A 13,070-nucleotide genomic window follows, 5' to 3' on the forward strand; every position below is an offset into this window, starting at 1 on the left:
CCCGGGTCTCCAGGATCGTGCCCTGGGCCAAAGGCAGGCGCCAAACCGCTGCGCCACCCAGGGATCCCCCCTACTCAAAATTCTAAAGGGAGTGAGCAGAGCCAGGTGGGCCAGCTTTGACTACAAGCCCAGGGCTCTCCTGTTACCTCCAAACATCTGTCTCCGGCTCACGTTCAGCTCCACTCTTACTTATTTTTTTAAGTGGACCTCCTGGGGATCCCTGGGTGGCACAGCGGTTTAGCGCCTGCCTTTGGCCCAGGGCGCGATCCTGGAGACCCTGGATCGAGTCTCACGTCGGGCTCCCGGTGCATGGAGCCTGCTTCTCCCTCTGCCTGTGTCTCTGCCTCTCTCTCTCTCTCTCTCTCTCTCTCTCTGTCTGTGTGTGACTATCATAAATAAATAAAGAAAAAAAAAACAAGTATAAGTGGACCTCCTTTGGGCCTCACCCAAAGGATATCCTTGGCATCCTCATTAGGAGAAGAGAAGATTGAGGGAGATGTTCTGGGAAGCTTTAAAGGGCTAGGAGCAATAGATGCAAATTATATGGCGACAGTTAGCTTTGTGTCCCTAGGAGTGTCCAGGCCAGGTCTGGGTGACCATCTGTTGGAATTGCCAGTAGAAGGTTCTCTACAAGGGTGGACTCCAGGATCTGAAAAGCTAAATTTCTAATACTGTTTGAGTTGTCTTTATTGGGGAGCAGCCTTTCAATCTTTGTGCAAAAACAAAGGCTTAGTCAACTTAAGCCATGCTCTGCAGCAAATCTGTTCCCACTGCCAGCATTTTTAAGCCCATTGGCAGAATTTTTAAGCCCAATGTTCATAGACAACAACATAGACATATTCAGAGAGAAGACACTGGAGAGGTTAAGAGAAGGGCCTGGCAGCTTAAATGCAGCTTAACGAGCCACAGCTGAAGAACAGCATAGGCCAGAACTATGTGAGGTGTGGATGGCTCTCCAATCAGCAAAACAAGACACTGGGAAGATGCTGGAGATGGTGACATGGGCTGCCGTGGGTGGCTAGGCAGAAAGGCCACACCCTGGCTCCTCCCTCTGTTTCATGGCCATGTAGCTGACTCTACTCTGCCAGCCTGAAGGTGGCATAGGAACAGGCTATTGTACAGCAAGGTTAAGCTCCTGCTGACCAGTTGCCCCCAACCCCAGTCAAGAACCATCCACCAGTCTCCTGGTTTCCCCACTGAGAATAGATGCCTCGTCTCTGAGTCTGTCCTTTTCTCCCTGGGGCTTCTTGCACCCCACTGCAGTCCTACACCTTTAATCCCCTCGTACTCTTTCCCATTTGCATCTAGACATGTTTGGATCCCTCCCTAAAAAAGCAAAAACAAACTCTCTGACATCATGTCCTGCTCCACTTCCCACCTACCTCCTTCCCTAATAGCCAAACTTTCGGAAAGGGTTAGCCCTATGTGCTATGCCCACGTCCTCATTTCTTTTTCACTCTCAACTCACAGAAACTCATTTGGTTTCCTTGGCATTCACATTCCTGAAATTGCTCTTACCAAGCTACCAATGTCTTGGTTTTTCTAAACCCAACGAGCACTTTTTTATTTTAATCTCTTGTGACCTCCCTGCAACATTCAACCCTGTTGATCACTCCCTTAACTTGAAAACCTTTCTTCACATCAGTGATGGAGCAGATGCTAGGTCACCATCTCTCTGGGCCCTTGTGCAAGGGCTTCTATGCTGGAAATGACATTGCATTTTATGGCTTGTAAAGTCAACTTCAAGCCTTAAATAATTCAATTCCATTGTTTTAGTGAAGAAGATCTTGACCTGACTTTTGATTCATTTAAAACTGAGGGGAGGGGTGCCTGGATGGCACAGTTGGTTAAGCATTCAACTCTTGGTTTCAGCTCAGGTCATGACCTCTGGGTCAGTAGCTCAAGCCCCACATTCAGCTCCATGCTCAGCATGGAATCTGCTTAGAGTTTCTGTCTGCCTCTCCCTCTGCCCCCCCCCCCCGCTAAAATGAATAAGTCTTTAAAAATAATACTAAAATAAAATAATACAATAAAATAAAACTGAGGGGAGCCTGGTTGGCTCAGTTAGAGAAGCATGAGACTCTTGATCTCGGGGTTGTGAGTTTGAGCCCTACATCGGGTGTGGAGATTCCTTAAAAAAATAAAATAAAATCTTTAAAACAAATAAATAAATAAATGAAACTGAGATTTTGTTTGGCTTTACACACAGGTAGAGCAGGCATGTACCATGTGACGGCATCTAGTTGATGCCATGTGATGGCATCAAGTTTCACTTGTCCCAAAATAATATCACCTCTATTGCCCCTGAACATGAAAATCTTATATATTTACTCCATTTTGCCTGGGTTTTTTCCTCCCAAAGACCATAAACTCCTATGAGATAACAACTATATCAATTCTGTTAAGGTTGGCATATAGCAGATGTTTATGCTTTGGGGAACATTTCTGATTTTGAATTTGTTTGCATTCCAACACAATAGCTGACAGAACAACAGAAAGGCAAGGGTTCATTAGCAGTACCTCTTCTTGGGCACATTTGCTTCATCTAAACTTTGTCCCCACAGGAGTGATCACCTATGCAATAGGTGTTGCATGGGCTGCACAGGACGAGCTGGAAGTCATCGCCACTCACCCTGCCAACGACCACTCTTTCTTTGTAGATGAGTTTGACCACCTGTACAAATTTGTCCCCAAGGTCATCCAGAGCATTTGCACAGAGTTCAACTCACAGCCTCGGAACTGAATTCAGAGCAGGTAAAGCACCAGTAAATGCTGCTTTCCCAACGGGCTCTGGTGCAACCCCCAATGCTTTATGGGGCAGCAGGTCATGTAGGGCTTAGAGAACGGATGTGCTATTATTATTCTCTGCCAGTGTGGTTTTGCATGCTTCAAGAATTGAGGTGAGGAAGATGATCATAAGTTTATAGAATGAGGCGAAATGATACATCATTTTGAGGGTGCTGGGGATTTACATTTTGACAATTGTTTTCAAAATAAATGTTCAGACTAGAGTACAGAACTTAGGACAGGCTTAACTAGAGTTTTGGTGAGGTTTTTTTCCATTTTTATTTCTAATTAGGATTCTGTAATCCTCAACAAATTTCACTTTTACTATGGCAGTATAGGACTTGCTTAATTAAGTATTTTAAAGGGTTACATGCAATCATTCTGACTGTGTCAGGGAGAGATGGAGAGTGTTCACAGGGTTTGTGGCAGGACCGCTCTCCACACTTCTCATTCCCAGAGCACCTGCTACACACTCACTCCCAGCCCACAGTAACAACACAACCATGGGCATGCAGAGAAAATGTGGCAGCAGCATAGCCACTCCTGATTTACCTCCTCTTCTCTATTATCTGATTCACTGTATACTGCATCCTATAGCTTTAGGAGCAGTTGAGGAACGGCCCTGGAGGATCAAGGTGATCTGGCCCAATAGCAGTGCATGAGGCTGCTGCTCTTAGCCCAAGCTGCAAACTTAGAATCTCTTGGGAGACTATGATGCTGGTTCCCAGGCCCCATTCCAATAGCTATGGAATCTGGATCTATGGGGCTGAAGCCTGAGCAGTGGCATGTTTGAAGAGCTGTCTGGTAACATTGCTGTGCTGCCATGGATGGAGAACCACTGAGCTACTTCTGAGCGGTCAGTGTGATAGCGATTTCCTGGGAGAGCCCCTGTTTATGCCTGTTGTCTTGGGTCCCACCCAGTGTTCGCATTTGCGCTGCATTTGTCATTTGTTAACCAGATTGTATCATTAATAGTTGCGTTACAATAAGCCAGGACGGGGTTTAGTTGAGCTCCACTTTTTATTTCCAGCTTCTGCCAAGGATTCATCTATTAGGATATGAAGTCTGTGTGTGATGGGGGGAGTGTTCAAAATAATCATTAATAAAGATGACTTACTTAACAAATCATGTCTTGTAAAAATGTGTGTTAAAAGATGCTGCTATGAATGGAGGAAAAGAAATAATACCTGTGCTGATTCTTGGGACAAAATATTTATATAAGCAATTTGAAGATCTCATCCATTTAGCAGAATTTGCTTCAAACCTACCAAATTTCTCAGTACCAGAGAGTGTATAATCAACTCAGTCAAAAATATTGATGTCTACAGAGAAGAATCAATTAAAGGTGTCAGCAATTTCAAATTCACTAACCATAAATTTTACCTAAAAGCAACTGCAAACAAATTTGTTCAAAAACCTCAAAATACAAAAACTATTTTCAAAAAAGAAATTCTTTATAAAGATACCAGTGACACAACTGCTAGTGAGAGATTCAGCTAAGAAACTGAACTTAAATAAATATAAGGGAGAATTATTCTGCCTATGTTTTTGAATATGCAGAATCAAAAGTTTCAATGTCTCTTCAATGTATATATATGTTTTTTAATTTTTTGAAAGAAAATTTATTTTGAAAAATAGTTTTGGGGTTTTTTTATTTTGCTTTTTTGTTTTTAGATTTTATTTATTCATGAGAAACACAGAGAGAGAGGCAGAGATATAGGCAAAAGGGGGAAGTAGGACTAAGGGGATGCTCAACTCCTGAGTCACCCAGATGCCCCATGGAACATAGTTTTTTAATATAATGATTTTATAGGGGCCTTAACACAAAAGCCAATTTGTCATCAACACATAAATATTTCCAAAAATAATATAATCTTATTATTTTGGTGTCCTCTTTCATTAACAAAATTGTCCCAAGTGGGAAAATAAATTATATGGCTACTCTTGTTATAGGTATCATAGTTGTTGTTTTTTTAAGATTTTATTTATTTATTCATGAGAGAGAGGCAGAGACACAGGCAAAGGGAGAAGCAGGCTCCATGCAGGGAGCCCAATGTTGGACTCCATCCCAGGTCTCCAGGATCAGGCCCTGGGCTGGAGGAGGCGCTAAAACGCTGAGCCACCCCGGCAGCCCTAGGTATCTTAGTTTTAAAGATAAGTGAAACCTCTCTAAATGGGTCCGTTGTCAGCAAATATTTGAGTGTGTGTGTGTGTGTGTGTGTGTGTGTGTGTGTGTGTGTAGGAAAGGAACATCAGAGGTGAGGTAGTCAAGGCACCTGGAGGCTGTGGTGTGGTGTCATCAGAGTTGTCTGAGCGGATGGATGTTCAAGTCACCAAAGATGGCAATGGGAGTTGGGATGGAGAGAGCAGAAGTGAGCCAAGCTTCACCACCTTCAGTGAATGAGAAGTGATCCAGCTGGGAGGAAAACAGCAGTGATAAGGTTGGATGGCTGAGGTCAGATCTTCAAGGGAGCTGGGGACTTTGTGGAAGGAAGGAGAGAGATTGGAAAGGGGGCAAGGAGCGGGCCTCTCCTCTCCCAATCCTAGGCCTGAATATCAATAGCCTCCCCTTGGAGGTTGCAGATGAGTGGGAGGCAGGAAAGGGCTGGAGCTTCTGGGAGCTCACTGGCAGCAGAGGGGAGTGCCCCACCATGCAGTGGGAAGGCTGGCATGGGAGTGGGGCTGGATCAGATCAGAGTTGCACAGAGCAGTTTGGAGATAGGGGTCCTGGTGGTGATGGGTGACCTGGGAAGCTTGGATATAAATCCACCTTACTCAAGCCAAACCATGCCTAATACTGCTGGGGTAGAGCCAGAATCTGAATACTAGAAACAGAACCTTAGAGATGTCAAACTGTCCAATGGCAAAAAAGGAAAACCAGGCCAGTGGAAGGTCATGCAGATACAAAGGGACAGAACTACAATTCAGATCTCTGTCTTCCAGTTGACTCATTTGACCGCCTTTCGGTGGGGTCAGAACTCCCACCCCCGCCTCCATCCCTGTGTTACACACACACACCTGGGTCTGCCCTCTGCAGGCTATGGGCCAGCCTTTGCAAAGCATTCTGGGTCCTGCAGACTCAGAGCCAATCTCCTAAGGCAATTCTAACTTTCATTCCATGGTCTCAGCAGAAAAGCTCCGCTGTGCCCTCTCTCCTCCAGGGCAACCCACATAAGCAGACAAGGAGCATTGGGCCAGCTTTTCTGGGTACACATGATGTCTAAACTCCACTTAAACTTAATTTTCCCACCTCTCAGGAGCCCTTTGAAAAAGTTTCTTTGCTAAAAGTTTCGTAATAAGGCTCTGCTAAAAATGTCCAGCCAAACAGATAAGGTTGAGGGTTCAGGTATTTCTTATTTCTTTGGGCTCTTTAAACCCTTTTGAACAGGACAAAACCTTCATGAAGCAAGTTTTCCAGCAACAATCTCAAGGGTCTGGCATGGGTTTATAACGAAGACAATGCTTCAGTGTGCAAGGATTTTCCAGCCTCACGGAGGAGTTTCCAACTAATAATGTTATTTTCTCCTCACAATCCTAAGAAAAGTTCTCCCCTTAGATTACCAACACATAAATGTAGTAAGTAGGAAATATGCTTGAAAGCATGAATTCAATTACTTTGGAAGGAGGCATTTATTCAACTAATGCCTTTGAGGAATTCAGTCCAGTGGGAAACACCACCAAACGAACAACTAAAATCATGTCATTATTATCATGGGATCATGCACTAAGTGTGCATGGCTGGTGATTGTTAACAATCTCATGAGTAATAAAAATCATCCTAGTGCCTGACAGTTAATTTGCTGCACACTGGACACTATTCTAAGGGCTTCTCATGTATTAACTCACTTATCTTATCCCTATGACTTGCTGAGAGAGTTACTATTATTCTCATTTTACAGATCATGAAACCGAGGCATAGAGGTGTCAAGTAACTTGCCCAAGGTCACAGAGCTGGTAGGGGCAGATCTGGGAATTAAACCCAGACAATCTGACTCCAGGGTCTATATACTTAACCACTTTGCTTCTTGTTAATGGTGGCTGCACAGAAGGTTCTCTAGTAAGCTTCACAATTTAAAGTATACATATAATTCTGCAAAGCATACTCTCAGGATTTATTAAACATACAAAGTGAAGAGTCTGTTTAATGTCCAAGGCACACGATGCTTCTCCCCATCACTCCCCTTGACTCTCTGGACAGCCACTTTGCCCTCACTTTTTTTTTTAAGACTTTGTTTTTTTGAAAAAGAGAGAGTGAGTGACTGAGAGAGCACGAGTGGGGGGAGAAGGAGAGAGAGAGAGGAATATGCAGACTCCCCGCTGAGCAGGGAGCCCAACATGGGTCTCAGTCCGAGGACCTTGGTTGGGATCATGACCTGAGCTGAAGGCAGATGACTGACTGAGCCACCCAGGCGCCCCACACCTTGTCCTCACTTAAGATAAGTGATTTTAATCTATTGTCCACAGTCCCTGCAGCTCCCTGAACACGTCAGGCTCCCCCATCCTATTGTTAAACTCCAATTATCCTTCAAGTCTTAGTCCAAATGCCACCTCTTCTTTGGAGTCCTCTCTGACTTGCTCAGATAGACTTATGCTCTCTGGATACAGAATCCTGACCCACCCATTTTCTAGCAACTTCCTTAGTCCCTTATTACCAGACCCAATTCATACGTGTCATCCAGGGACATGGAAGGCAGGGAATGAGAACTTTAAATCAAAGCCACCCAACAGTGCCAACCCCTAATTCAATGGCACTGGTAGAATGGGAGGCAGAGATAATTCAGGAAGAGAGAAACAGGGTATGGGGGCAAGAGGAAAAGAGAATCTCCTTCTATCCCCTCCACACCACTCTCTAGAATGCCCTTCCGAGGTTCACTGCAATATCTTACAATCACTCTTTTTCTAGGACCAGAATCCCCTTTGGGTATCTACCCACAGGGTAACTCTGTTCCTCACCTTCTGCTCTCACTTTCTGCAGAAAGGAAAACTCTTTTTTTTTTTCCATTTACCTTCTTGGGTTTCTTTCAACATACATGTTTTCTTTCAACAAATACCTATTATGTGTCAGGCATTGTAATAGGCACTGGGGTACACAGTTGAATAAAACCTGGTCCTGCCCAAGGAGCTTAGAGGCTAGTGTGGGAGATACACAGATCAACAGCGAACATCTGGCTAATACGATAGGAGACAGGCACACCTGGGGAGGCTTCCTGAGTTGGGTGTGTCTGCTTTAGCCAAGCAAGGAAAGATGGAGAAGGTGTCCCAGCAGAGGGAATGACAGGAGCAAAGGTGAGGAGGCAGGACACAGTGTGTCACACAGAGTGACAGCATGAGTGTGAGGTATCAGGAAATGAAGCTGGGGAGAAAGGCAGGGGCCAGGCCATGGGTTAAACATTGGTTAAAACTCTCTCCGTGGCAAGTAACAGAAACTCCATTCATAGTAGCTCATGCAAAGGGAGTTTTTGGAAGGAAATTGGAGTAACTCATGAACCCCAGGGTCAGGGAGAGAGCAGAACCTCAGAAAGGGGAGGAGAGACAGGAGCAGGACAGATGAGCCCAGCAGCCCTCTTCATTCTACTCTCCTCCAGAATGATCTTCATCTGGAAAGTGTTGAACAATCCTGCAGAGAGGGAACAGAGTGAAACTTCCTACCCATTAAGGACTGACCCCCTAGAGCAACCTCCTTTGGGAGTGGCAGGACCACCCAGGAAACCACGAGGACGTGGCTGTGGGGACAGGCGCTCACATTGTTCTATCTGACCACCTTGCAGTTCATAACCTTGGGAGGTTCCTTGAATCACCCAGTTGTCTTGAATGCTAGTACCTGCATGTGCACAGGCTCCAGCATTGGGAAAACCAACTACAGGCTGAATAAAAGTCTTCCAGCGACAGTCTCCCTCTGCTTTGTTCAGACACTTCACCCCCAGGAAATCAATGACAGTCTCTCTATGACTTTCACTTCTCTCCACTTTGATGGCTACACTTCTGTTATTTGTTTGTAGGCCAGTGGCCTTTGAAAACTGTTCAGATGGTCAGGGAAGCAGAAGCGTTGATTCTGGGATCCACTCCTGTTTTAGTCTGAAGGCCCGACTGAAGAGAAATGTACTATTTAAATGACAAAACACATGGAAAAGAGTAAGGTTGAAAGATCCCCATTTCAATGCATGCTTTTCTTCCCTCCCTCTCTCCTTTCCTTGTCTTTCTTTCTTTCTTTCTTTCTTTCTTCTTTTTTCTTTCTTTCTTTCTTTCCTTCTCTTTCTTTCTCTTTTCCTTTCTTTCTTCTTTCTTTCTTTCTTCTTTTCTTTCTTTCTTTCTCTTTCTTTCTTTCTTCTTCTTTCTTTCTTTCTTTCTTTCTTTCTTTCTCTTTCTTTCTTTCTTTCCTCCTTTCCTTCCTTCTTTTCTTCCTTTCTTTCATGTCCTGTAATAGAAAACTTCTGAGCTTAGCTTTATCCCCACCATCCCTCTTAAACAAACTGGGCCCAAAGGCACTAAGCTGCCCAAGTAAGCAAATGCTATACTCAGCTTGGCAGCTGAGACTTTCTTATAAAAAGTACAATTCCAGCTGAATAGCTTCTTTCTGTCACTGCTCTAGTTTCATTCATGGTTGAGGTGAGCAGGGTGTATTCAGGTTAATGGCAAATTTGAACCTGGGTTCTCAACAAAGAGCCTTTACATGACTGCCCAGGGTACAGAAACTGGGAAGGTCTGGAAGCCATGGAAACTGTGCAAACACCAAAACAAGACCCAAAATCAATTTAATTGTTGTTAGTCTGACATCCCCAAGGCATCTGTAAACCTGTATCCTGATATTACGATATCGATTTTTTCAATTATCCTAATACTCTACAAGTTCCCCCTTGAAATCTTGGTGAAAGGGAGTCTCTTTCCCACCTCAATAGGGAGGTTGTGTGGCATTTTAAAGCTAAAGAGGGAACGGGGACAAGTCAAAGGCTACAAACCACTGTGGTAATGACTGTCTAAGACACACACCAAGCAAAATAAATGAGCAGACAGCAATTTCTAAAGGGCAAAGTGGCAGTGCAGTTTGGTTTTCTCCTAGGAGAATACCCTCATTGAACCAGGAGATACCCATCGCGTGGAAACCCTAGGGGACCTTTCCAGCTCCTATGACCCAAATGCAAGGCCTGGAACACCCACAGGCCTGTTTCCCTCTGCAGGGAGGCGGCATTCTCCTGAAGTGAAAAATCAACCTTTTCATCTGGGAGTTGTTCTGATCCTGGACACAAAATGCTGGTAGAGCCATGGCAGCCTCAGGCGAAAAGGAAGGATGCCCACATGGGCAGCAGCCAAGAGTGTCCTGGCATGACCACAGGTGTGTTCATGAGCCGTTCTGAAGCATACCTCAAGTTCCCAAAGATGATTGGTCCTGCAGTATGCCAGTGAGGACAAAGCAATACCATTGAGTAATCAGTTACTGTTCATAGGATTTGCCTTCATACCCACAGGCTGAGGATGCCTGGGGCAACCCTGGTGACAAGAGTAAAACCAATCAGACATCAGTGTCAAAGTCCCAATGGGGCACTAATTGTGCTATCAGACTTGCACTCACCATGTCATGCCTAGGATTTATTTTCCATCCAGCCCCTTCTTAAGGTTTAACTGAAGCTTATAAAGAGAATCCACCGCTCTCTAGAATTGGTGTCCTGCCACTCATGTTGCCTGTCATCTCGCCTCTTTCATTTTGATGTCCTGTGGGACAAGAGAGCCTGACTGTGTAATAGGCTTTCTTAATCCAATAATGTTGGTTGTGTCCTTACCTGTCAAACCTATTGCAGAGTGGCAAGCCCACCTAGCCGTTTAAGTAATTCCTGTTACATGGGGACTACTAGCTACTTGACAGCTGCTGTTTTTTCCAGATTTCTGCAAAGCCCTTCCTACCACAACAGGTTTATTTTACTCTCCTTTGTCTAGTTTCTTAATGTGAAAGCTGAGGTCACTGAACTGAGAGCTTTCTTCTTTTCTCATATAGCTTAGTGCTATAAATTTCCCTCTGAGTGCTCTTCAGTTGCATCCACAAATTTTGGTATGTTGTGTTTTCATTTTCATTCAGGTCAAAATATTTTTCCCAAATATATTTTTCAAAATATTTTTAATCAAGTTTACTTTTTATTTTTTATTTAACCCAAGAGGTTTCTGGTTGCCCCTGATCCTGCATACCCACAAGAATGCCAAGGCCTACTACTTCAGTCAACTATCCCAGATACAAATGATCTGCCAGTGATTGAGGAACTCTTTCTTACTAAAGAGTAAAGTGGGGACTCCTGGGTGGCTCAGCATGAGCGTCTGCCTTCGGCCCAGGGCATGATCCTGGAATCAGGGGATGGAGTCCCACATCAGGCTCCCTACATGGAGCCTGCTTCTCTCTCTGCCTCTCTCTCTCTCTCTCTTTCAGAAATAAATAAAAATAATAAAATAAAATAAAGAATAAAGTGCAGGACAAAGAATTCTCTCTTCAGATCTATGAATGTTTGCAATTACACTGCCTTCACCACACTAGGTTGGTACCCTGAAAGCCTGGGCTGGGATGATGCATAAGTTTTGCCTGGTCAACTGATAGTAATGACTGCCTAAAGAAGCATATGAAGAGACATTTTGAGCCCAAGGACCCTTAAAGAAAGAGATGTTAAAATCAGTTAGTGTTATCGGTCATAACAGAGAGATGGGGCAAGGTCAGCTCTCATGGTTGGAATCCACTCACTTCTATAGTTTAAAGAGCAAAGCTGCATCTTGAAAAGCACACTTTGAGAAAGAAAAGGGAGCTTTCTTAGGTTTTCCTCCTAAATATGGCATTGCCTATAAATTCTTTTAAATAAATCTCTTCATTTTCTGGGAAAAATTACAAGTGGAGAAAATTAGTTTTTAGTTTGACTCCTTTTCTAAGGAGGTTCCTAAATAAATCACCTGGAATGATTCAGGTTAAGAATGTTTTTAAACCAAGAGGTCTTTGTAATATGTTGCTTTTGGTTACCAGGCCCAGAATTCTCCACAGTGAAGCTTCTTGCAGCAGGCCAGGCACTGTTAGCAGCTGCCTTAGGTTTAATGGGGTGGGGATGAGGAGAAAGAGAGCTGAGAAGCTGGCTTTCCTGAGGGGCTTCCGTATGCCTGGCACTATCTTTGAGGGACTTAATTAGGATAATAGATGTGAAGGTACCATTTTTTAGAGGGGAAAGTAGACTCAGAGAATCTCTTGTCCCAGGGTCCCATATCAGATAAATGGCAGATTAAACCCAAGTCTATCTCAGAGGGGGAAAAAAATCATTTAAGTAAATACAGTATAATTTAAGTAAATGCAATAAAATCATGCACAAATATTTTGGGAAAAACAGCAATTATTTAAGGTTTGCTACCTATAAAAGAAAACAGCCAATAAGCTAAAAAGCCATGGAACAAAATAAAGTGAAACTATGAAGAAAGCTCAAATTTACAAATTCTGAATAAGAATGAGGATGAACAAAGGATGTCTAAAATGTGAAGTCAGAAATATAGAATCACTTAAAGAAATACTGTTTTCGAGCTTGCAAGTATATATAGAAACTTCTCAAAGACTAGGTAAGAACAAGTTTCCTGATGAAAACAGAAATCTTTTATTTTTCCCTCACTGAAGAACACAGATCTTCTTGACTCTGGAAGCAGATCAGCCACCTGGATGGTAGTGGGTATTTCTCATTACCCAGAGAGCCCTTTTGTCATTTTTCATGGGTGTGGGAAGCTCCGGTTCCTCCACCTATGTGGACAGGAGCTTGTCTGCAGCACTTGCCAGAACAGCCTTCATTTTATTCATCTCTCCTTTGTCTAGTTTCTTAATGTGAAAGCTGAGGTCACTGAGCTGAGAGCTTTCTTCTTTTCTCATATAGTTTAGTGCTATAAATTTCCCTCTGAGTACTCTTCAGTTGTATCCACAAATTTTGGTATGTTGTGTTTTCATCTTCATTCAGGTCAAAATATTTTTTCCAAATATATTTTTCAAAATATTTTTAATCAAGTTTACCTTTTATTTTTTTAAAGATTTTATTTATTTATTTATTTGTGAGAGACACAGAGAGAGAGGCAGAGACATAGGCAGAGGGAGAAGCAGGCTCCCTGCGGAAATCCCCATGTGGGACTCGATCCCAGGACCCCAGGATCACGCCCTGAGCCGAAGGCAGATGCTTACCCGCTGAGCCATCCAGATGTCTCTCAAGTTTACTTTTTAGAGTTTTATGCTAATAATATAATTGAGCAGAAAAGTACAGAAATTTCTTATATACTCCTTGCCTCCTCCCCCA

General features: G+C 43.5%; 1 protein-coding gene across 2 annotated transcripts in view; it reads left to right on the forward strand.

The window, feature by feature from the left end:
* VIT (vitrin) overlaps positions 1-3,915 on the forward strand; it is a 102,962-nt gene extending 99,047 nt beyond the window's left edge. For both annotated transcript variants that reach the window (XM_055327690.1, XM_055327692.1), the window contains one exon: positions 2,565-3,915. In XM_055327690.1, coding sequence (XP_055183665.1) covers positions 2,565-2,743 — 179 coding nt within the window. In that variant the 3' untranslated portion in view covers positions 2,744-3,915. The remainder of the gene's footprint in view (positions 1-2,564) is intronic.
* The last annotated feature ends 9,155 nt before the right edge of the window (positions 3,916-13,070 follow it).

This window comes from Nyctereutes procyonoides, unplaced genomic scaffold (genome assembly GCF_905146905.1).
Source record: "Nyctereutes procyonoides isolate TBG_1078 unplaced genomic scaffold, NYPRO_anot_genome, whole genome shotgun sequence".
Classification (NCBI taxonomy): domain Eukaryota; kingdom Metazoa; phylum Chordata; class Mammalia; order Carnivora; family Canidae; genus Nyctereutes; species Nyctereutes procyonoides.